This window comes from Danio rerio, chromosome 14 (genome assembly GCF_049306965.1).
Source record: "Danio rerio strain Tuebingen ecotype United States chromosome 14, GRCz12tu, whole genome shotgun sequence".
NCBI classification, from domain to species: Eukaryota; Metazoa; Chordata; class Actinopteri; order Cypriniformes; family Danionidae; genus Danio; species Danio rerio.
Genome location: NC_133189.1, coordinates 34,437,810 through 34,459,844, shown reverse-complemented (window position 1 = coordinate 34,459,844; position 22,035 = coordinate 34,437,810). Strand labels below are relative to the sequence as shown.

Below are 22,035 nucleotides of genomic sequence, written 5' to 3'. Positions count from 1 at the left end.
TGATTTTTAAAGAAAACAGACCTTAAAAGCGCCGATTTTGTAATGGCATACAGTTTAGACCCAGGTTACTGAAAATCTAAAAGTCCTTCTGCATATAGCCTAGCCCTGTTTCTTTGCTATTCCTGTTCTGTGGCCATGTTTATATGCATTACTACAGATACATGTTAATACGCTCCTGTCAATCAATTCAGTCGGTGGAGAAAACCTTAAGTCACGTTGCGGTGGGCCTCAAAATCACTGGCATATGGATCATTTTTTAATGTCAGGAAATAAAAAAAAAGACTTTATATCACTACAAATATGACTGTACTGTCCAAACTGATTCCAAAAGTGGATTTTGCATCATACAGTAGGTGCTCTTTAAACAATACTGCTGTATCCATCACTTTTTGGCGTCCCTGACACAGTTTTCTATTATGATGTGCGTGCTCTGTTTGCAGTGCATGTGTTGTCAAACTGATGAAGATGTTTTCTGAATTTGCAAGCGTTTTTCTATTTGCATTGTATTTCTATGTGTTTTCTTAACATGTGGTGCATTTGAGCTCTCTCTTCCTCCGTAAAATTGGGTCATTTTAAATTACGGTAAACATATGAATGTGCATGAGTTTTGAATGTGTTTCATGTATATGTATGTGTAGACACAAAGCATTCAACTACATTGAGGCAGCCATTTCATGGGAGGTGAAATAAGTTTTATGCCAGTCTGTTGTTTTGAAATGCTTTACAAATAAACATGATGTGTTTATTAAATATATTCCAATAAACAGTACCATTGCATCACAAATGCAAATATGGTCTAAAACATAACATTTTAACTGGTTGTTTACTGATGCATTGATTTATTCAAACAGTAGGACTATTTATTTATTTATTTATTTACTTTACTTTAATCACCTTTCTTAATGCTCGGGTTGGTGTTTTCTTAGATGCATTTTGACTGTAGTTGTATCTGCAAAGTCATTTCAAAATTGAAAATTGTTTAGTGTTTGGGCATTGCTACTGTAGGTGTTAAAAAATGTTTAAATAATACAATGAGAAGAACTGTGTTGCTGTTAAACCAGTAAACTTCACAATATATGTTATAATATCAGTATTATACTCTAATAAATCATTTATTGATGACAAATTTCTCACCACATACTGATGCAAAAGTTTGTCACAGAAAGCAAGTGTCCCCAGCACATAGGAAAATGATGCCAACAGGGTACCCAGAGTGCTAAAGTGATGCCAAGGGGTTCTGGCCAAGCATCAAACTCTGATGATTTGGGAGTGAGAATGTATTGGCTCAAAACAAATGCAAATTTCTACAAGCTGAACGGCATCCAATGAAAAGGCTCACAGAAGCTGCAAAGTAAAGCTTAATGGCTGAACATCACAGACTGAGGACCTAATCATGCAAACTCTTATAATTAGCAAAATCTATAGCAACATTAATAGAATGGTATGGCGTACTTCATATTAAAATCTCTGCACTTACAGGATCTTTTGATGAAAAATCATTCAAGTTTTTCCTTCAAGTGTTTTGTTGACTTGGAAACATATATTTCTCATTTTATTTAAAGAAAACATTTCTGCTTAATGAAAGGCCTTAAAGATTTCAGCATGCTGAAGGTCAGTTTAATTAAAGACTTACATTCAACCTTTATATTTTGTGTGTTTGAATAAGATGCTGATGGTATTTGGTATGTCTGGAAGTGCAGACACTGTTTAGTCTGAAAACACTCATCCAGTGATTTGAGTCCTGATCTTCAACAAATCTGTGAAACTGAGATTCACCAAATATTTGAAACTTAAAAGTGGTGATTATCACAGAGGTGCTCACCAAGGCTTTATTTATTTGATGAAAATTACAATGAAAAGAGCCATTTTATTACAATTTAAAATAGATGTTTTCTATTTTAATATTTGCTTTCAAAAGTTGTTTATTCCTACAGTGGCAAAGCTGAATGTTCAACATTGTTGCTCCATTAGTGTTTTTAGCTGAATGGATTCTTCTTTTGATGTTAGCTTCAATGAAAATATTATTTAAAAAGTAAATTAAAGTATAATTAATGCACTGGATTGTAAGGTGGATGCTGGGTATCAGGGACAGGGCACTCATGGTGCAGGCAAAAGATAAATAAACATAAGCTTTGGCAAACTTTTAATATAAGATGTTCTCTCTTTTGTTTACTTTCTCCTTTGAAGGAATCTTTTAAACATATAATAAGTAATAGGGACTACATAAAACTAATACTTTGACATTGTCATTATTATTATTATTTGTTATTATTATAAGTGATCTTTTTCATCATATATTCAGCAATACATAAAAATTCAAGGGTCACATATAACATGACATATTTGAAGTCTACAGAACATTTGTTTAAATTTCATAGAGGAGAAAATATGATTTATTTGACTAAATTTAATTTTAATTGACAAATTATGAAATTATGTGATTAAACGTTTTTAACAAATGGACTTGCTGTGTTAGTTTAATGTCCAACACTTCTACACCTTCCTTATTAAGTACTTTAACAACTTCAGATCAAATCAATATTTAATGTACAGTAGATGTATTCATTAAGAGATCAGCAGTTAAACATCTGGCAGTACACTATTTAACTTTCTTTACCTACTATTCATTGTTTTTAAGTGAAAGTGTTAGATACGACTTACTTGTTTTTTTTTTTTCAAAACAAATTTGCTTCTATTGAGGTGAGATATGGTTAAAGTTAGGGTGGGTGAAGATGTAGAAATGGTATTATAATAATTATAAATAAAACTAAATAAAATATTTAATGGTGTTTAGTAAAGAAATGTCTTTAAATGTAAGCAGAGTGTAAAGAAATGTACATTTTAAGCATAATGCACACACACTTTAGCTTAAGATCCATTATTTCTCATTTATAAGTAGGTCTTCATGGAATCAGAATTTCTGCACAATTTGTCCTTCAAACTTCTGGCTCCTCTTTCTTATCTTTTTATAACATGTTTTATTAACACTTTAGTTTAAGTAACAATTCACACCATTCAAAAGATCCTGTATTACGACTAGCTTATTACCTGCTTATTAGCACATATAAAGTATGAGCTTATTTTACATCCATAATCCTACTCAATACCTAAACCCAACCACTACTTAGTAGTTACTAAATAAAAATAAGCAGCTAATGAGTAGTTTATTGAGCTCAAAGTCTTAGTAAATAAATTCTTATTAGTGTGAATTGTACATTTAAGGGGACCTGTTATGTCTTCTTTCAAAAAAAATGTAATGTAATGTAATGTAAAATAAGTTTCTGATGTTCCTAAGGATACCCCAAAAACCCCACAAACAATGTAATAATTAATCTTTGATTCGAATTGTGCCGTTTTGGGGATTGTTGCTGTAAATTCAAATGAGATTTTATTCCCAGCTCTCCTTTCCATAGAGGGTGAAGCTACAAATGTCTAGCAGATTCAAAACAAGTCTAACGTTATCTCTGTGAAAAACTGAAAATGTCAACAAAGATACAGTCTATGAAGACTCCTGCGTTCATTTGTGCATCCTAAAACTCTACATTTATAATGCCTTTTATACACTGAGAGTATCTTCAGCAGGTACGGCATGGAAACTCTAAAAGACTGCTTCTTCTCACTCAGGTTTGTTTATGCTAATGAGGGATAGATTGTAACCAATGAGTGCGACTTTCCCTTTCCAAAGACGTGTAAAAAGAGAGAAAGTTAAACAAAGTGTTTCTGCAGACTGTTTTTTTATGAGTGTGATTATAAAAAAATAAAATAATACATTTTCAGCATTAGAGGCTGGCTATATTCACAGTTGTGTCATAAGAGTGTTTAAACCCCTTATAAAATAGATAATTCCTCTTTAAAATAAAGTGTCCAAATATTTTATTCATTTGATTATACCTTCAGCTTCTCACAGCTCTTCCTTTCATCCATTTCATCCAATTTCCCATAAAAACCAGCACACAAAATGCAAAAAACTGCATCTACATAAAACTAGCATTGAAACTAGAAGCAGAGGCAAAACAGAAACAGAAGCAACCTCATATTGATGGTGACAGCTATTTGCTTCTTCTTTGTAGTTTGATCCAAATGCCCTTCTCGGGACGCAGAATGAGTTCCCCCAGAGGGCGCAGTTCCTCACGGCTCTGACACGCCTCTACGTCAAAGTGACGCAAGATTGTAGCAAGAACTACCTTCTCCTCCATCATGGCGAAGCGTTGGCCTGGAGCCACAGACACACAAACAAAGAGAAAGCAGGAAAGGCAGAATAAGATCTTGGAATGACAAAAAACGAGTGAAGTAAATTTCTACAAACGCTCTTATTTGGTGCTTTCATTCCTGGAAGGCAGTAGAGATGAGTTGAACACTGAAATAATAAATCTCCAACGGTATGTGGCTCTCATTCAGTTTTGTTAGAAGCTTCTCCTTGTGTGTGGCCAGTGACCTGAACCTGCAAGTAAGCGCTCACTGGGAAACAATCTGTTTCATTCAGGGGTGGGACAAACACTCTGGAGATGAGCGCACTGTGCGTCTCTTTCAGCTAAATGTGCTGAATAAGTCACATAACTCTTGTGAGAATCAGACGAGAAAACTTATCAACTTTTGAGGGTGTCATATAGTTAGAGATGGGAAGCCAGAGCCAGGAAATTCAGAGCAATCTATACTAACCAGCCTGTGCAGTCGGAGTACAGGAGAAAATAACTCTTTAATGGGTGTAACACACAATGCAACAACTTTAGTTTTATTACAGAGAAACTATCGCTTATTGTTAGCTCTATTTGGTTAAAGCAAACAACTGCAACAAGGCCGGCAGCTAGCTCTCTGCAACTCTTACATGGTCGCCCACTAATACTAAGCAGCATTGCACATAGTTAGTATGGGAGACCATATGGAAAAGCTAGGTTGCCGCTGGAAGTAGTGTTAGTAAGACCAGCAGGGGGCGCTCAACCTGCAGTCTGTGTGGGTCCTAAAGCCTCAGTATATTGATGGAAACCGAGGTCCTGACTCTCTGTAGTCGTTAAAATTCCCAAGATGTCCTTCAAAAAAAGGTAGGGGTTTAACCCCGGCATCCTGGCCAAATTAGCCCACTGGCCTCTGTCCATCATGGCCTCCTAACTATCCCAACATCATAACTGGCTTCATCACTCTGTCTCCTCTCCACCAATCAGCTGGTGTGGGGTGCACAATATGGCTGCCGTCCAGGTGGATGCTGGTGGTGGATGAGAGTTATTATTACTATTAACTGGTGAAGTCAGATTACAGAGGAAATGACTATTACGTGTCAATTCTTTTTAGTGAATCAAACACTGCAAACCGGCTTTACAAACCGAGGAGCGATCACAAACCGAAAGTGGCGAGAGCGTCAAAGTAGCCAGAAGTCATTAATTTAAATGAGAACCGGCGGCGAGAAACAACGCGGCACGTCTTCTCCGGTGTGAGCGTCGAGGAGAGTTGAAATCAAGTCAACTTTATGGTATGAGCTATGATGCGATTCGGCGGCAAGCAATCAGAATGAAGTAGTACACCGCAGAGAACACAGACCTGTGAACTCTGGTTCCGACCACAGTTGTTCCCAAGAGTTTGATTATTGCGGTTGCTGGATTTTCAATTAATGAAAATCGCGACGACACAGGGCCCCCCTAATCACGCGGGCCCCCCCCGCGGTGCGTGCCCTGCGGGCCCGTTTGCTGCACCACTGTTTAAGCTCTTATCTTTGAAACTGCAAGTTTGCTCTAGCTTCTGTGCATGCTCAAAGATTGGCAAGAATTCCATGATATTCTCATTGGTTATGATGGTCTCCTGGTTTTAATGGTAACCAGAGGAAGATGTTTCAAGAAAAGGAAAAAAAAACAGGGGCAAAGACCAGAGGATGACACTTTAAGATCCAATATGCAATTAGATTACTACTCTAGTCAAAAGCAGCACATGCACACAGTTGTAGACAAATAAAAGGGATTGCTGTAACAAACAAAATAGGGCTATTCTGACCAAAAAGAGGGACCTACTTAGCTGTGGTGGCCATACTGAATGTTGCACTTTCCCCCATTTATAGCGTATACAGTATGCAAGTAAATCTTCTTTGTACATCTACAGTCTTTGGTTATACAGTATGCTGCACTTCCAAAGCTTCTCTGTCTTTTCTACTTAAACATCTTCACTAAAAAAAGCTTATGAAGACTTTCATCAACACCAATGTGTTGCCTTGCACATTACTTTTTATTATAATGGAAAGCCTTTAGCACAAGAATTTCAATAAAAATTTTAATTTTTTCTTAACTAAAAATCATTTTGTTGTGATTTTGTACTTTGTCTTACCAATGCAGTTCCTTGGCCCAGCAGAAAAAGGGATGTACGCATATGGATGCCTCCCTTTGCTGTTTTCTGGCATAAACCTTTCCGGTTGAAATTCCTCAGGTTCTGGAAAGTAGCGCGGGTCCCGGTGAAGAGCATATGGTATGATAACAGCATTCACTCCTTTTGGGACTTTGAACCCATCTGCAAGCGAGCAACACAACAACAGTTATGTCAAACATGTCATAGAGTTTTAAGAAATAAACAGGATTCAGTGCATATTTGAGTTTGCACACGCAACTTTACCACTAAAGCTTTAATAAATAATTGATAAACTGATGCATTTGCTGCGTTTTGCAACACTTTCTGTCCTAAAAGTTGTTATTTTCCATCCAGCTACTCTTTCGTTTAACTTTGACATGAAAGACTCATGGCCCTCAGTAGAAGGAAACAGTCAGGTCTCCTGGTTGACAATGGGAAATGGAAATAGAAGCTGTGACATCTGCTGTTACGCTGAGATGCAAATAATGAGAATGGCATGAAAAAGTGCACATCTTTGATCTTGCTGTGTTCGCTGCGTTGTTTGGCAAAGTGACAAACTGCTGCCACCTACTGATATGACAAGCCTCGCAGATGCTGCGCGCAAACAGAGGCACGGAGGGGAAGATCCGCAGACTCTCCTTGATCACACACTCCAGGTAGCGCAGCTTTTTCAGGTCCTCCACCCCCACATGGCGCTCCGATGAACCTGCCAATCAGAATGAATTTGTCAGAAACCATTTCCCAGCATCTAGATGCTTTCTTTAAATTCTGAGTAAACTGAACAACTGCTTTGTTGAGAACATATTAATGTAGGCATTATGCTAAATGGAATGTAAACAGCATGAACTGAAAAATGGAGGCTGTTTGGATACAAGAAAAAAAAAGAGCCAATGATTACTATTATAGTACATCTAGGATTAATATGGATCTGACTTGTTATGCGTCAATAATTTTTTAACCCCAACTGATCCACTGGGTAGCTTTTCATTTCTTAAACTACTATTTTGCAAAACGTTTTACATGGACATTTTTCAGTGATGATGACACACGTTTTGACACATTTGATGACTAGTTTATTTCTGGACTATTGTAAGACTTTTATTCAATTTTCACTGCCAGCCCAAATTTAGCCATGGTATGATTTAGCCAAGGCGTACACTCACTGGCCACTTTATTAGGTATGCCTTACTAGTACTGGGTTGGAGAGAAGTGGCACCTAGTGTCGTCTTCTGCTGCTGTAGCCCATCCGCCTTCTGCATGTCTCAGTTGTAACGAGTGGTTATTTGAGTTACCTTTACCTTTCTAGCAGCTCAAACTAGTCTGGCCTTTCTCCTCTGACTTCTATCAATGTGTTTACTTGTACCACGTCTTGGGAGCAGGACGCGCATGCTCGAGTGACGTCACCGGCGTCACTGTCTCCGTTCGGTCACACACTGTGTGCTTGAAGTTTGGACTTGCTATTTACTCGCAATTTAAATCTTAATCATTAAATTCTTCCTCATTCGCTAAGTATTTGTCTCTCCTACTTAGGGTGACCAAACCCTTAATACATTTATACAAACAAAGCTGCTTTAAAAACGGTCTGTCCCTCGAGCATCCGCCTGTTGTTTGTAGCTTTAGCCTGCTAGCGTCGCTGGTCAGCTAAAGCTACCGACCTCTTTAACCATACACTTTTGACTTACTGGCTTTGCTTTTTACCCCGTAAAATGTCGCTTCCGTCTCTGTCCTTGTGTGCAGGAGAAGCATCGATGGAGGCGTTGGAGCTGGAGCTGGAAGAAGTGGAGTCCCAGATCCGCGCGCTGGTGGTAAGACGGTCGCGGCTACGGGAACGGCTTCTAGCCGTACCTAATGCTAAGGCCGTCTCATCACCTAAGGTACGTGGAAATTACAACCACATCATTCCCTCTACCTCAACCCCGCGTCCTTCTCTGTCCAGGCCCAGCGCACCCGGGGCGCGGCTCAGCCAGGCGTCGTTCACGCCGACACCCGGCTACCACGGCGCCTGGGTGCAGCCGCGCAAGGTGCTTCCCAGATCCCGGGGCAGAACGTCTCCGCCTGTGTTCGAGATCTCCACGGAGAACCGCTTCTCCCCTCTCCGCGAGTCGGGTCCCGATGTGGCCATCATCGGTGACTCGATCGTTCGTCACGTCCGTGCCGCCTCCTCAAAAGGTAATAAAGTACGTACTTTCTGCTTTCCTGGTGCCCGTGTGAAAAATATTTCTACACAGATTCCAACCATCCTGGGCGCTGCCGAGAGCCCTGGTGCCGTTGTCCTCCACGTGGGGACAAACGACACCGGGCTCCGGCAGTCGGAGATCCTGAAGAAGGACTTCAGGAGCCTGATCGAGACGGTTCGACGCACCTCGCCCGCCACGCAGATCATCGTTTCTGGGCCGCTTCCTACCTACCGCCGAGGAAATGAAAGGTTCAGTAGACTTTTAGCTTTGAATGAATGGCTAATAACATGGTGTAAAGAACAGAAATTGCTCTTTGCTAATAACTGGAATCTTTTCTGGGAGCGTCCTAGGCTCTTCCGTCCTGACGGCCTGCACCCCAGTCGAGCCGGAGCTGAACTCCTGTCGGACAACATCTCCAGACTACTTCGCACCATCTGACTAGCAGGTAAAAATTCACAAAATTCACACTATAGCCACCTAGACTCTTGTTCACCCCACTTAAACATCAGTAACGCATATCTGGCGAATCCTATAGAGACTGTGTCTGTTCCTCGTATTATTAGATTAAGAAATAAACGTACTGTGTGCTCCAGGAAAAATCTAGTAAGAATCGAACCAGAAAAACCAGTAGAAAGTGAAAATACAAATTTCGTAAAACTTGGTCTCCTAAACATCAGGTCACTTGCACCTAAAGCACTTATCATTAATGAAATAATAACAGAAAACAATCTTAATGCACTCTGTCTCACTGAAACCTGGCTGAAACAAAATGACTATATTAGCTTAAATGAAGCAACTCCTCCAGGATTCTTATATAAACATGAGGCTCGTCAAACTGGTCGTGGTGGTGGAGTTGCATCAATCTTTAGTGATTTCCTTAATATTAAACAGAGAAACGGACTTATGTTTAGCTCCTTTGAAGTATTATCGCTTAATGTTCAGCTTCCAGATACTATACAAAAACCTATGTTATCTCTCGCTTTAATCACCATATATAGACCCCCAGGACCCTATGTCAAATTTCTAAAAGAATTTTCTGATTTTATTTCTGACTTACTAGTCAAAACTGATAAAATGCTAATTGTAGGTGACTTTAACATCCACATAGATGACGCTAATGATACATTAGGGCTCGCGTTTATGGATTTAATACACTCACTTGGGATAAAGCAAAACGTTGTGGGTCCAACCCATCGCTTAAAGCATACATTAGATCTAATTCTGTCTTATGGAATCGAGGTTATTGACGTAGACATTATACCACAAAGTGATGATATTACAGATCACTACCTCTTACTATATAAGCTATGTTTACCTGAAATCAGCAAACCCGCTCCAATACTCCGCCCTAGTAGAACTATTGTTCCGTCAACTAAAGATGAATTTATAAATAACTTACCTGATCTCTCTCTATTTCGTAATGCACCCGCAAACTCAAATGATCTTGATGTAGTAACCAGCAGTATGGATGCCATCTTTACTAGCACACTAAATACTGTGGCACCCATAAAATTAAAAAAGGCTAGAGAGATTAAAACTATACCATGGTATAATAGTCATACTCGTGCGCTCAAAACAGCAACCCGCGCCCTGGAACGTAAATGGAAAAAAACTAATTTAGAGGTCTTTAGAATTGCGTACAAAGACAGTATGTCCAGCTATAGGAGGGCTCTAAAATCTGCCAGGACCGAGCACCTGCGCAAACTGATAGAAAATAATCATAACAATCCTAGATTTTTATTTAACACCATCTCTAAATTAGCAAATAATCGGTCATCCTTGGAACAAACTACTCCACCGCAAATTAGTAGTGATGACTTCATGAATTTTTTCAGTAATAAAATAGAAGGCTTTAGACAGAAAATAGGAGATGCCAAACTTTCTGCACCGGCTTATACTCCAAATCCTGTAAATATTTCATTAAATCATAATAATAACCTACACTGCTTCAAAATCATAGAACATGAAGAGTTAGTGAAAATTATAAATAGCTCTAAACCAGCTACGTGTATGCTGGACTCAATTCCAACAAAATTACTGAAAGAGCTGCTACCTGCTATAGGAGAACCTCTTCTTAACATTATCAACTCTTCTTTATCTATAGGCCATGTTCCAAACTCTTACAAGCTAGCTGTTATTAAGCCTATTATTAAGAAACCGCAACTAGACACCAACTACTTAGCTAACTATAGGCCTATTTCAAATCTTCCATTTATGTCTAAAATACTAGAAAAAGTTGTTTCCACTCAATTATGCTCCTTTCTGCAGACGAACAATATTTTTGAAGTGTTTCAGTCAGGTTTCAGGGCTCACCACAGTACAGAAACCGCCTTAGTGAAAATAACCAACGATTTACTCTTAGCTGCTGACCGAGGGTGCGTCTCGCTATTAGTTTTACTCGATCTTAGTGCGGCATTTGATACCATTGACCACAATATCCTCATAAATCGCTTAAAGTCTACAGGTGTCCAGGGACAGGCTCTACAATGGTTTAAGTCATACTTAACTGACCGCTACCAGTTTGTAAATCTTAATGGACAGCCTTCACAAATCTGCCCAGTAAAGTATGGGGTGCCTCAAGGATCAGTTTTAGGCCCTTTACTGTTTACAATTTACATGCTACCTATGGGAGACATTATTAGAAGACATGGGATCAGCTTTCACTGCTATGCAGATGATACTCAATTATATATTTCCACTAAACCTGACGAGACGTCTGAACTTTCTAAACTAACTGAGTGTATCAAAGACATCAAAGACTGGATGACCAACAATTTTCTTCTCTTAAACTCAGACAAAACAGAATTATTACTTATTGGGCCTAAATCTTGCACACAGCAGATCTCGCAACTCAATTTACAATTAGAGGGATACAAAGTTAGCTTTAGCTCTACTATAAAAGATCTGGGTGTCATATTAGACAGCAATCTAACTTTTAAAAACCATATATCCCATGTCACAAAAACTGCCTTCTTTCATCTGAGAAATATCGCTAAATTACGAAATATGCTATCCATCTCAGATGCAGAAAAGCTAGTCCATGCTTTTATGACTTCGAGACTGGATTACTGTAATGCTCTATTTGCTGGCTGCCCAGCATCCTCTATTAACAAACTTCAATTAGTGCAAAATGCAGCAGCCAGAGTTCTGACCAGGTCTAGAAAATATGATCATATAACCCCAATTTTGTCCTCCTTACACTGGCTGCCTGTTAAATTTCGTATTGAATTTAAAATATTACTTCTCACCTATAAAGCTCTAAATAATCTAGCTCCTGTTTATCTAACCAACCTTCTGTCTCGCTACGAACCAACTCGCTCCTTAAGATCTCAAAATTCAGGGCTTCTGGTAGTACCTAGAATAGCAAAATCAAGTAAAGGAGGTCGAGCCTTCTCTTTCATGGCTCCTACACTCTGGAATAGCCTTCCTGGTAATGTCCGAGGCTCAGACACACTCTCCCAGTTCAAAACTAGATTAAAGACCTATCTGTTTAGTAAAGCATACACTCAGTGCATCACCTAGCAGGTTCCACACTGGCTTCTACATCTTGCTTATATACACTATGAACAGCAGCTACGCTAATTATTCTCTTTATTCTCTATTTTCACCTGGGGATACTCATCCCGAGGTCCTCAGATTAGGCGGAGTCACTGATTGGATCCAAGACCAGCGACGTGATGATCCCAAGGATTCCATATCCGGGACCAGGCCATATCCTGAGCTGCTGCTGCGCTGATGGTCGTGGGGAGTGGAGAACATGAGTCTGATTCCAGCGACGCTCCAGGGACAGACGAGTCTTCATTGAGGCCATCTTCCAGCATAAACCACGGCGAATGAAGTTCTGCACAAGACTTTTGGCCAGCGGAGAAATTAAAATGGTCGTGCCCAACTGAGTCTGGTTCTCTCAAGGTTTTTTTTCTTCACTCCCATCAGGTGAAGTTTTTTTTCCCTCTCCGCTGTCGCCACTGCCTCACATGGTTCAGGATTGGTAGAGCTACGCATCGATGAATTTGCTCTTCAGTGTTTGAACTCTCAGTAATGATTAATCACACTGAACAGAGCTAAACTGAACTGAACTGAACTTAAACACTAAAACCTGAACCACACTGTTCCAATTACTATGACCATTTATGTGAAGCTGCTTTGACACAATCTACATTGTAAAAGCGCTATACAAATAAAGCTGAATTGAATTCTGGCATCAACAAGGCATTTACGCCTAGAGAACTGCCACTCACTGGATATTTTCTCTTTTTCGGACCATCCTCTGTAAACGCTAGATCTGGTTGTGTGTAAAAAAATCACAGTAGATAAGCAGTCTCTGAAATACTCAGACCAGCCTGTCTGGCACCAACAACTATGTCACGTTCAAAGTCACTTAAATCACCTTTCCTCACCTTTCTGATGCTCAGTTTAAACTGCAGCAGATCGTCTTGATCTTGTTTACATGCCTTAATGCATTGAGTTGCTGCCATACAATTGGCTGATTAAAAACTTGTATTAACAAGCAGTTGTACCTCATAAAGTGGCCAGTGAGTGTATGTTCGGACCTCCAATGTAACTACACTGACCGTTTTTGAGATTTGCTTTAGCATACAGAGCAAATCGGTTTTGTGACATTTGAGGTTGTCTAAAGAATGACATAATGCTAACATCACAATGAAAATTCCACAAGATTAAGATCATGGGTTTGATTTCCTGAAAATATTGTATGCATGAACTTATTAAAAGAAAATAAATTTTAATTTTTAATTGTTATTGATTTAATATGGAAAAAAAGGGTCATTTAAAAATTTTAGTTACTTAAACATCTACTGTATGAGATATCCTGTAGTAGTGGATCAAATCCTCAGGACCAGATACTGGAGGTCCTTCTATGGTTAGCCAAAGCTGAAAGTAACCCTTGATGGAATAAACTTTGTGACACTGCAGGTTTTGTAACAATATGTTTATGAATGCACACCTAAAGATCGAAATAAACATCCAAAAGAGTGAGATTTTGGCTAGTCAGTTTATGAAAGCATTTGAAAAAGACTAGCATACCAAAGACTTCCTGTAGTTCTGCCTGCACTGCCTTCTGTACCTCAGGATGAGACCCAATCAGATGTAAAGCCCAGTTCATTGAAGCTGCTGTGGTATCATGACCCTGTCAAAAAAAAAACAAAATTAGTGTCTCTTTCTACAGTATCTATCAGTCCATCCATCCATCCATCCATCCATCCATCCATCCACATAGCTTTATCTGTACCTCAAACATGAAGGTGTCCACTTCCTCCTGAATGTCCTCATGACTCAATTTCTGTCCATTCTCATAGGTAGTTTTTAACAGCATATCTAGGAAGGCTTGTCTTTTCCTCCCACCCTGGTCAGAATCACTGTCTGGCTCAGAGCTCATGAACTCTGCTCTCTCTCTGATGACCTTCATGTCAAGAAAACAGAGAAAAATATGTACGAATCTAGAAACAATCTAGAAATTTGATCATCATCTCTCTATTTTGTTGGTATATAAACTTTAAAAAAAAAGTTATGTTAATTAACAGTTGTATAGTGGCTGTTTTCGGTTTATTTTGAATTAAATTATGGGACTCGAATCTGTGCTCCAACAACTTTTGATGCTGAAAAATGAAATGCAGTTTATAAGCCAGATGCATATTTCAAGTTTCTACATAAAAAGTTGTCAGATCACAGATCAAGGTCTTATCATTTAAAAGCATAAATATACAGAAAACATCCTTGAATGTCGAGCAATGTGCACCTGTTAATTAACAGATTTGTACATACAAAAACTCAAACCTTTATTGAAATTGAAAAAAACATGTCCGCCTTTAGTCTACAACTAACTGCATTATGGGACCTTGATCTCTACTCCAACAACTTTTGATGTTGAAAATCTTACATATTAAATAAGTGACTAATTAATATTTCTAGTGGTTTAAAACAATATATTGTTAAAAAAAAAATTATCAATAAATCTTTGCAACAACAGAAACAAGAACACTCGCAGTCCATTACCTGGTTTCTGTACAATAATACGCATGGCCAATCTCAATAAAGTTACTTCAAATTACAAAAAATAATCAATATACAGTACATTTAACTTTGTTAAACTTTTAAACATCAAAAGCTGTCACAGTGTAGAACAAGGTCCCATAATGCAATAAATAAACAAATAAAAATTATGAAAGTTACAAGTGTTTCCTCAAAAAATTTTTTTTTATCTTGAAATATTAAAAGGACAGTACAAATACTTAAGGTCAAATATAAAAATTTGGACTAAAAAAGTCATGAATATATATATCATGAATATATATCATGAATATATGAATATATTATATATATATATATATATATATATATATATATATATATATATATATATATATATATATATATATATATATATATATATATATATATATATATATATAAAGCTGTTGACTTACATTTGCAGTGAAAGAGTGGAGAATCTTTAATCTTTTGGCATGTTCTTTGCCTTCCTTTAATTTGTTGTAGATCCAGTCTGGCCACAGCCATGGTGCTCTCTGTCTCTTAGTGATGATGTCACTCATTCTGCAAGAGAAATATAAACACTGGGTTCTTTTCAATTTTTATTTGTAAATCCTTTTTTCCTCTCCTCGCTTCCTTTCCCTGTGTCTTAGCTCCACCCCTTCAGGATTCCAGAGAAAGATGCAAGGAAAAGACGCGAGGACAGAGGAATTCAATGAAATGATATATCCTCGTATCCTTTAATGCTTTCAAATCATCATCATCATTTAATGAATACTGTACATTCCTGATTTTATTTGCACATTCGAATTCTTGAATTATACAAATATTTAAATTATAATAGTTTCAACCTCCACAAAAATCTGTTTGTCTGTAGTCTTTATTTTACTTATGATTAACAATCAATTATTCCCTGTGATTAACTTTTTTTTATTTGTGCTGACAAGTATTTTACACCAAAATGAAAGGAACTGTGAAAACAAACCACATTTAAAATAAAAATGACTTAATATTCAAATTAATGTGTTTAATTTTTCAGCTCTAGTAAGTGATTATTGGCGAAGATGTGAAGGAGAAAGAGAATTTACATGCACGTCACGCTTGGTCAATAAAACACTTCCACAAAGGATCTGTGAATCCTTGCTCATGACTTCTCAGGAAAAAAACTCCCCTCTCCTCAATCCTCATGGTGCAATTAGAGGATTGAGATGTCCTACAAGATAGCTGAGCTCAATCATTTCCGGGTTGTAGGATGGAGGACGCAGGGGCGAGAAAATTTGGAAGGATTTTGAGAAGCACCCACTGTTTTTTCCTTGAGAACAACATGGCTGCCCAACTCATAAGCAATGCACAAGCGCTATAACTGAAGTACAACACTTACTTATATACACTTTGGACATACTCCGAGTCAGCATTGCTCTGAGCATAGATTTTCTTTCCCATTGCGGTTTCTGTTGCATACAAACAAAACAATTGCCATTTTACAGAAACGAACCTCGGTAATCAGTATGTAAACAAAACTGCAGCACAATTTACAATAATATCATTCTAATGTTGTTGTTGTTTTTTTATTCTAATGAAATGCTACCCTGTTTGTTCTGTTTTGGGAAGTGTACAACATTAGTGTAATTGTTTTAGAAATGCAGCTACAAAAAAAGAAGAAGATACTGAAATGCATATTTTGCTTTTATGTTACACAAGGAAAATTATTCATTAAAGCATACACTCACCGACCACTTTATTAGGTACAACTTACTAGTATCTGTCTGGAGGCCATTTTGCCTTCAGAACTGTCTTATCCTTAATCCTTTGTGGCGTAGATTCAACAAGGTACTGGTAATATTCCTCAGAGATTTGGTCCATACTGAAATCATAGCATCACACAGTTGCAGATTTGTCAGCTGCACATCATTGACGCAAATCTCCCATTCCACCACATCCCAAAGGTGCTCTATTGAATTGAGATCTGGTGACTGGGAAGGCCATTTGAGTACAGTGAATTCATTGTCATGTTCAAGAAACCAGTCTGAGATCATTTGTGCTTTATGACATGCCACATTATCCTGCTGGAAGTAGCCATCAGAAGATGGGTACATTGGTGCATAAAGGGATGGAAATGGACAGCAACAATACTCAGGCAGGCTGTGGTGTTGACACCATGTTCAAATGGTACTAATGAGCTCAAATTGAGCCAAGAAAATATCCCCTACACCATTACACCACCACGATCAGCCTGAACTGTTGATTCAAGGCAGGATGAATCCATGCTTTCATGTTGTTGAAGCCAAATTCTGACCCTACCATTTGAATGTCACAGCAGAAATTGATACTGATCAGACCAGGCAACGTTTTTCGAATCTTCTATTGTCCAATTTTAGTGAGCCAGTGCAAATTGTAGCCTCAGTTTCCTGAATCTTAGCTGACAAGAGTGGCACCCGTGCGGTAGCCCATCTGCCTCAAGGTTCGATGTTGTGTGTGTTCAGTGATGCTCTTATGCATACCTCGGTTGTAACTAGTGGTTAATTGATTTACTGTTGCCTTTCTATCAGCTCGAATCAATCTGGCCATTCTCCTCTCACCTCTGGCATCAACAAGGCATTTGCACCCACAAAACTGTCGCTCAATGGATATTTTTTCTTTTTCGGAAAATTTCTTTGTAAATCCTAGAGATGGCTGTGCTTGAAAATCCCAGTAGATCAGCAGTTTCTGGCACGAACAACCATGCCACGTTCAAAGTCACTTGAATTACCGTTCTTCCCCATTCTCATGCTCATGGTCTTTGACCATGTCTACATGCCTAAATGGATTGAGTTTCTGCCATGTGATTAGCTGATTATAAATTTGCATTAACAAGCAGTTGGACAGGTGTACCTAACAAAGTGGCCGACAAGTGCATATTTTAATGAAGTTTAAAAGAGAAGATTTAGCTCTAAAATTTATCCTATTTTTTTTGTAATAATTATGTAGATTGTCAGTTTACCATGAGCCAATGCACTTTACCCTGTGACTTGGATTAATTTACTCCTAATCTGGAGCAAACTGATCCACTGGAAAACTTTTTTCATATATCCATCCATTCATTCAATCATTTTCTTTTCGGCTTAGTCCCTTTATTGTTTCGGGGTCGCCAAAGCGGAATGAACTGCCAACTTATCCAGCACATTTTTACGCAGTAGATGCCCTTCCAGCCGCAACCAATCTTTGGGAAACATCCACACACACTTATTCACATTCATACACTTTGGGCAATTTAGCTTACCCAATTCACCTGTACCGCTTATCTTTGGACTGTCAGGGGAAACCGGAACACCCAGAGGAAACCCAAGTGAATGCAGAGAGAACATGCAAACTCCACACAGAAACGCCAACTGACCCAGCCGAGGCTTGAACCAGTGACGTTGTTGCTGTGAGGCGACAGAACTACCTACTGCGCCTCTGCGTCGCCATCGTATATCCATCCATTATTTAAATGAACAGAAACTAATCTGAAATGAAGCTAGAGCTTTTGGTTCTTTCATTCATTCTTCTCATCTTTAAAAAATCAGATACTTTAAGTCACATATGGCCCCATATATTGAAAGAATGGTTGTACTGTACCACAAATGATATCCAAAGCACACAATGTTATGAAGTTAAAGCAGTTAAATGGCTCTCCGTCTTCAAGCTTCTGCATCTTCTGAATCAAAATATCCGTTTGTTCATTCATCACTTCCAGGAAGTCAGAGAGAATGGAGAAATGGAAGGTTGGAGTCAGCATTTTACGCCGATTACGCCATTTCTCCCCTGTGCTGTGGGAAGAAAAGTTGGGAAGAGTCAAGCCGGTGACCTCAAGTTAACAGCTTAAACACTGTAAAGGCCAACAGGGATTGTGGAAATGATTTTATGGTCAATTTCTCAGTTTTTCTGGACTCTGCTGTGTTTGGACAGATGGCCAGTGACCTTGTGTCCATTGTGGCCGATTATAAATGACTGTGCTTTTGATAGACTTTGTTTGCAGCTCTTGATGCAAGCTGCTCTTGAATGAGATATGAGATCTGCCAGTTTGGCAGGTGGTCCTTTTACCGTATGTGAAACTCAGTTTAGTTTGACTTTAAATGTTCTGAGCTTTAAAGGACACGTGGCTGTTTTTAGGTAACAGATACAAACTTAATATACTAAATAAGATAGATGTGCTCCTACCATAACTTGTAATGTATATACAGTGCATCCAGAAAGTAATCATAGCGCTTCACTTTTTCCACATTTTTTAATGTTACAGCCTTATTCCAAAATGGATTAAATTCATTTATTTCCTCAAGATTCTACACACAATACCCCATAATGACAATGTAAAAAAAGATTTTTGAAATTGTTGCAAATTTATTAAAAATTAAAAATAACAAAACAAAAAAAAGTCATATGTACATAAGTATTTACATCCTTTACCGTGAAGCTCTACATTGAGCTCAGGTACATTCTGTTTCCACTGATCATTTTTGAGATGTTTCAGCAATTTAATTGGAGTTCACCTGTGGTAAATTCAGTTGATTGGACATGATTTGAAAAGGCATACACCTGTCTATATAAGGTCTCAGGGTTGATAGTGCATGTCAAAACACAAACCAAGCATGAAGACAAAGGAATTGTCTGTAGAACTCCAAAACAGGGTTGTCTCGAGGCACGAGGCTGGGGAAGGTTACATGAAAATTTCTGCTGCTCTGAAAGTTCCAATGAGCAAAGTAGCCTCCATAATCAGTAAGTAAAAGATGTTTGGAACCACGGGGGCTCTTCCTAGAGCTGGCCGGCCATCTAAGCTGAGTGATCGGGAGGGCCTTAGTCAGGGAGGTGATCAATAACCCGATGGTCACTCTGTCTGAGCTCTAGCGTTCTTCTGTGAAGAGATGAGAACCTTACAGAAGGACAACTATCTGTGCAGCGATCCACCAATCAGGCCTGTATGGTAGAGTGGCCAGATGGAAGCCACTCCCCACCTGGAATTGGTCAAAAGGCATCTGAAGGACTCTCAGATCACAAGAAACAAAATTTTCTGGTCCGATGAGACTAAAAATTAACTCTTTGGGGAAAATGCCAGGCGTTATGTTTGGAGAAAACCAGGCACCGCTCATCACCAGGCTAATACTATCCCTACAGTGAAGCATGGTGGAGGCACCATCATGCTGTGGGGATGTTTTTCAGCAGCAGGAACTGGAAGACTAGTCAGGATCAAGGGAAAGATGAATGCAGCAATGTACAGAGACATCCTGAATGAAAACCGGTTTCAGAGTGCTCTTGACCCCAGACTGGGGCAACAGTTCATCTTCTAGAAGGACAATGACCCAAAGCACACCGCCAAAATATCAATGGAGTGGCTTCACAACAACTTGGTGAATGTCCTTGAGTGGCCCAGCCAGAGCCCAGGATTAAATCCTATTGAACATCTCTGGAGAGATCTAAAAATGGCTGTACACCGTAGCTCCCCATCCAACCTGATAGATAGAGCTTGAGAGGTACTGTATAGAGGAATGGGTAAAACTTCCCAAAGACAGGTGTGCCAAGCTTGTGGCATTATATCCAAAAAGACTTGAGGCTGTAAATGCTGATAAAGGTGCATCAACAAAGTATTAAGCAAAGGCTGTGAATACTTTTGTGCATGTGATTTTTTATTATTTTTATTTTTAATAAATTTGCAACAACTAAAAAAAAAAAAAGATGTCATTATGGGGTATTGTGTGTAGAATTTTGAGGAAATTGATTCATTTAATCCATTTTGAAATAAGGCTGTAACATAAACAATGTGGAAAAAGTGAAGCTCTATGAATACTTTCCGGATGCACTGTATACAGTGCTCAGCATACACCACATTTTGAAAATGAAACTTTTTATCAATTTGTCAGTGAATAAAGATAATGTATTTTGATGCATTTAAACAAAACAGATTTATTAAACAGATAGGTTTATCAAAATAACATTTTAATCAAAGAAATGATTTAAGCTTAAATCAAAAGTTGCTCAAGCTAGCTAATATTTAGCATAGCCTGTGATAAAGCAAAAACACACCTGTTGTCACATTGTTTCTAGCTTAATAGAGAAGAAAAACATTTCTTATTTTAGCTTCACCATAGATTTAGAACTTCAATACCAATTGCATTTTTTAAATCAAAGCATTTGCCTATTGTATAAATGTAAACACTTTTAGAGGGTAGTGGGGTCAAAGTGACATACTAATTTCAAGATTAGTAAAAACATTTGTCAAATCCAAATATGGTCAAGCCGTCACAGAACGCAATATAAATACCCCTGACCCCTTAATCAATCAATAAATTTTAGATGTCTATCATTTAGCTATAAATGAAAGAAATGTAATTCTCTTAGCCAATGATATATTAAAAGTGATAATAACAAGTAATAAAAATCAATTGCTAAAATGAGAGGTAAACCCACTGTACCTGGTGAGCAGGCCAGTGCCAAGCCAGGGGTGCAGGAACCTATATGAGTATGATTTGTCAAGGTGTCTGGAATTGCTGAGGACCACCTGATGGGAAACACAGGCTTGATAATAAACTTCCAACTGTGCAAAAAAACTGAATTGTGTACAGGAAGAAGAAAATAAACATGTGATTGGATAAAATTTTAGTAATGGGTACCTCAATATTCTCAGCATGATACAAGATCAGAAAAGGGACTGGACCCACCCACACCTTTGCAAGAGGGAGGTGTCTGTTTTCATTTGTGCCCTCGATAATCTGATTGAAGAAGTCTTTGGAAAAAAAAAACATTCATAATTTTGTAGTGTCATTACAATGAAATCTTTAAAAAAGATCCCTTACCTCCTGCATTGGTTTTAAACTGCAGTGCATTGCCAATGATTGGATAAGCACCCGCCATTCCCGGAATCGGTCTCATTTCGTTCCATTTTCCGATATAATTTTTTAGCGGATTATACGCGGTAGATGCCAAAAGCAGTAAAAGGACAGCTGTAAATAAAATCCCCAGGATGTATAATCCAAAAAGGATGCCCATTTTGTTTGGATGAAGCTGGCCGTAGCTAACACTCCGAAAAGAGGCACACAGGCTGCTTCACCGTGAACTTCAGACTTAACACATTTAGCTGCTTCGTACAAACAGAGAGAAAAACACCCTGGCCTGATCAAACAGATGAAGTTATGATATATAACTGGGACACACGCAGGTTATCTGTGGGTATAGTGCTTCTCGCTGAAACATTAACAGACAACAGAGGAAATGAAGCAATAGATAATAATCAGCCCTATTATTGGTGGGTTTTGTGGGTAACTGGCACACATTCAGCTAAACTTCTCTAATGGAAGAGGTTTGCCAAGTCTTTTGTTAAACAGAGAAAAGCACATTTTAACTGAAATGGCCCTGATTTTCTTCTTGCCATCTCATGCTCCTTCAATTTATAATAGCGAGAACGCTAACAGCTTTATTTGTAAAACAGAGCACAGATAAGAATACAAATTTATTTGATTCAGATGAAGTCAGAATTATTAGCCCCCCTGAATTATTAGCCCTTTGTTTATTTTTTTTC

General features: G+C 38.4%; 2 protein-coding genes across 28 annotated transcripts; one reads left to right on the top strand and one right to left on the bottom strand.

Moving 5' to 3' along the window:
- Positions 1-1,087: 1,087 nt before the first annotated feature.
- cyp4v2b (cytochrome P450, family 4, subfamily V, member 2b) lies at positions 1,088-21,573 on the bottom strand. The gene is given in 11 exon segments (NM_001079996.1): positions 1,088-4,213; positions 6,307-6,486; positions 6,896-7,030; positions 13,545-13,647; positions 13,750-13,920; positions 14,945-15,071; positions 15,889-15,958; positions 18,105-18,295; positions 20,933-21,018; positions 21,131-21,243; positions 21,314-21,573. Coding segments are annotated over 11 exon segments (1,533 nt in total). The 5' UTR covers positions 21,507-21,573; the 3' UTR covers positions 1,088-4,049.
- LOC141377532 (uncharacterized) lies at positions 7,721-13,496 on the top strand. Of its 27 annotated transcripts, XM_073921997.1 has the most exons (6): positions 7,721-7,904; positions 8,062-8,129; positions 8,261-8,493; positions 8,553-8,749; positions 8,852-8,946; positions 12,130-13,496. In XM_073921997.1, exons 3-5 carry the CDS (start codon positions 8,437-8,439, stop codon positions 8,937-8,939), a joined length of 342 nt encoding a protein of 113 aa, XP_073778098.1. In that variant the 5' UTR covers positions 7,721-7,904; positions 8,062-8,129; positions 8,261-8,436; the 3' UTR covers positions 8,940-8,946; positions 12,130-13,496. The 27 variants fall into 27 exon arrangements, 24 of the variants coding, with proteins under 24 accessions (XP_073778098.1, XP_073778097.1, XP_073778096.1 ...); XR_012389791.1 differs by having other exon boundaries at positions 8,062-8,493; positions 12,138-13,496; XR_012389790.1 differs by having other exon boundaries at positions 8,062-8,493.
- Positions 21,574-22,035: the final 462 nt, after the last annotated feature.

Coding starts and splice junctions, on each gene's coding strand:
- LOC141377532 (XM_073921975.1), top strand. CDS start 8,031: ATGTCGCTTCCGTCTCTGTCCTTGTGTGCAGGAGAAGCATCGATGGAG.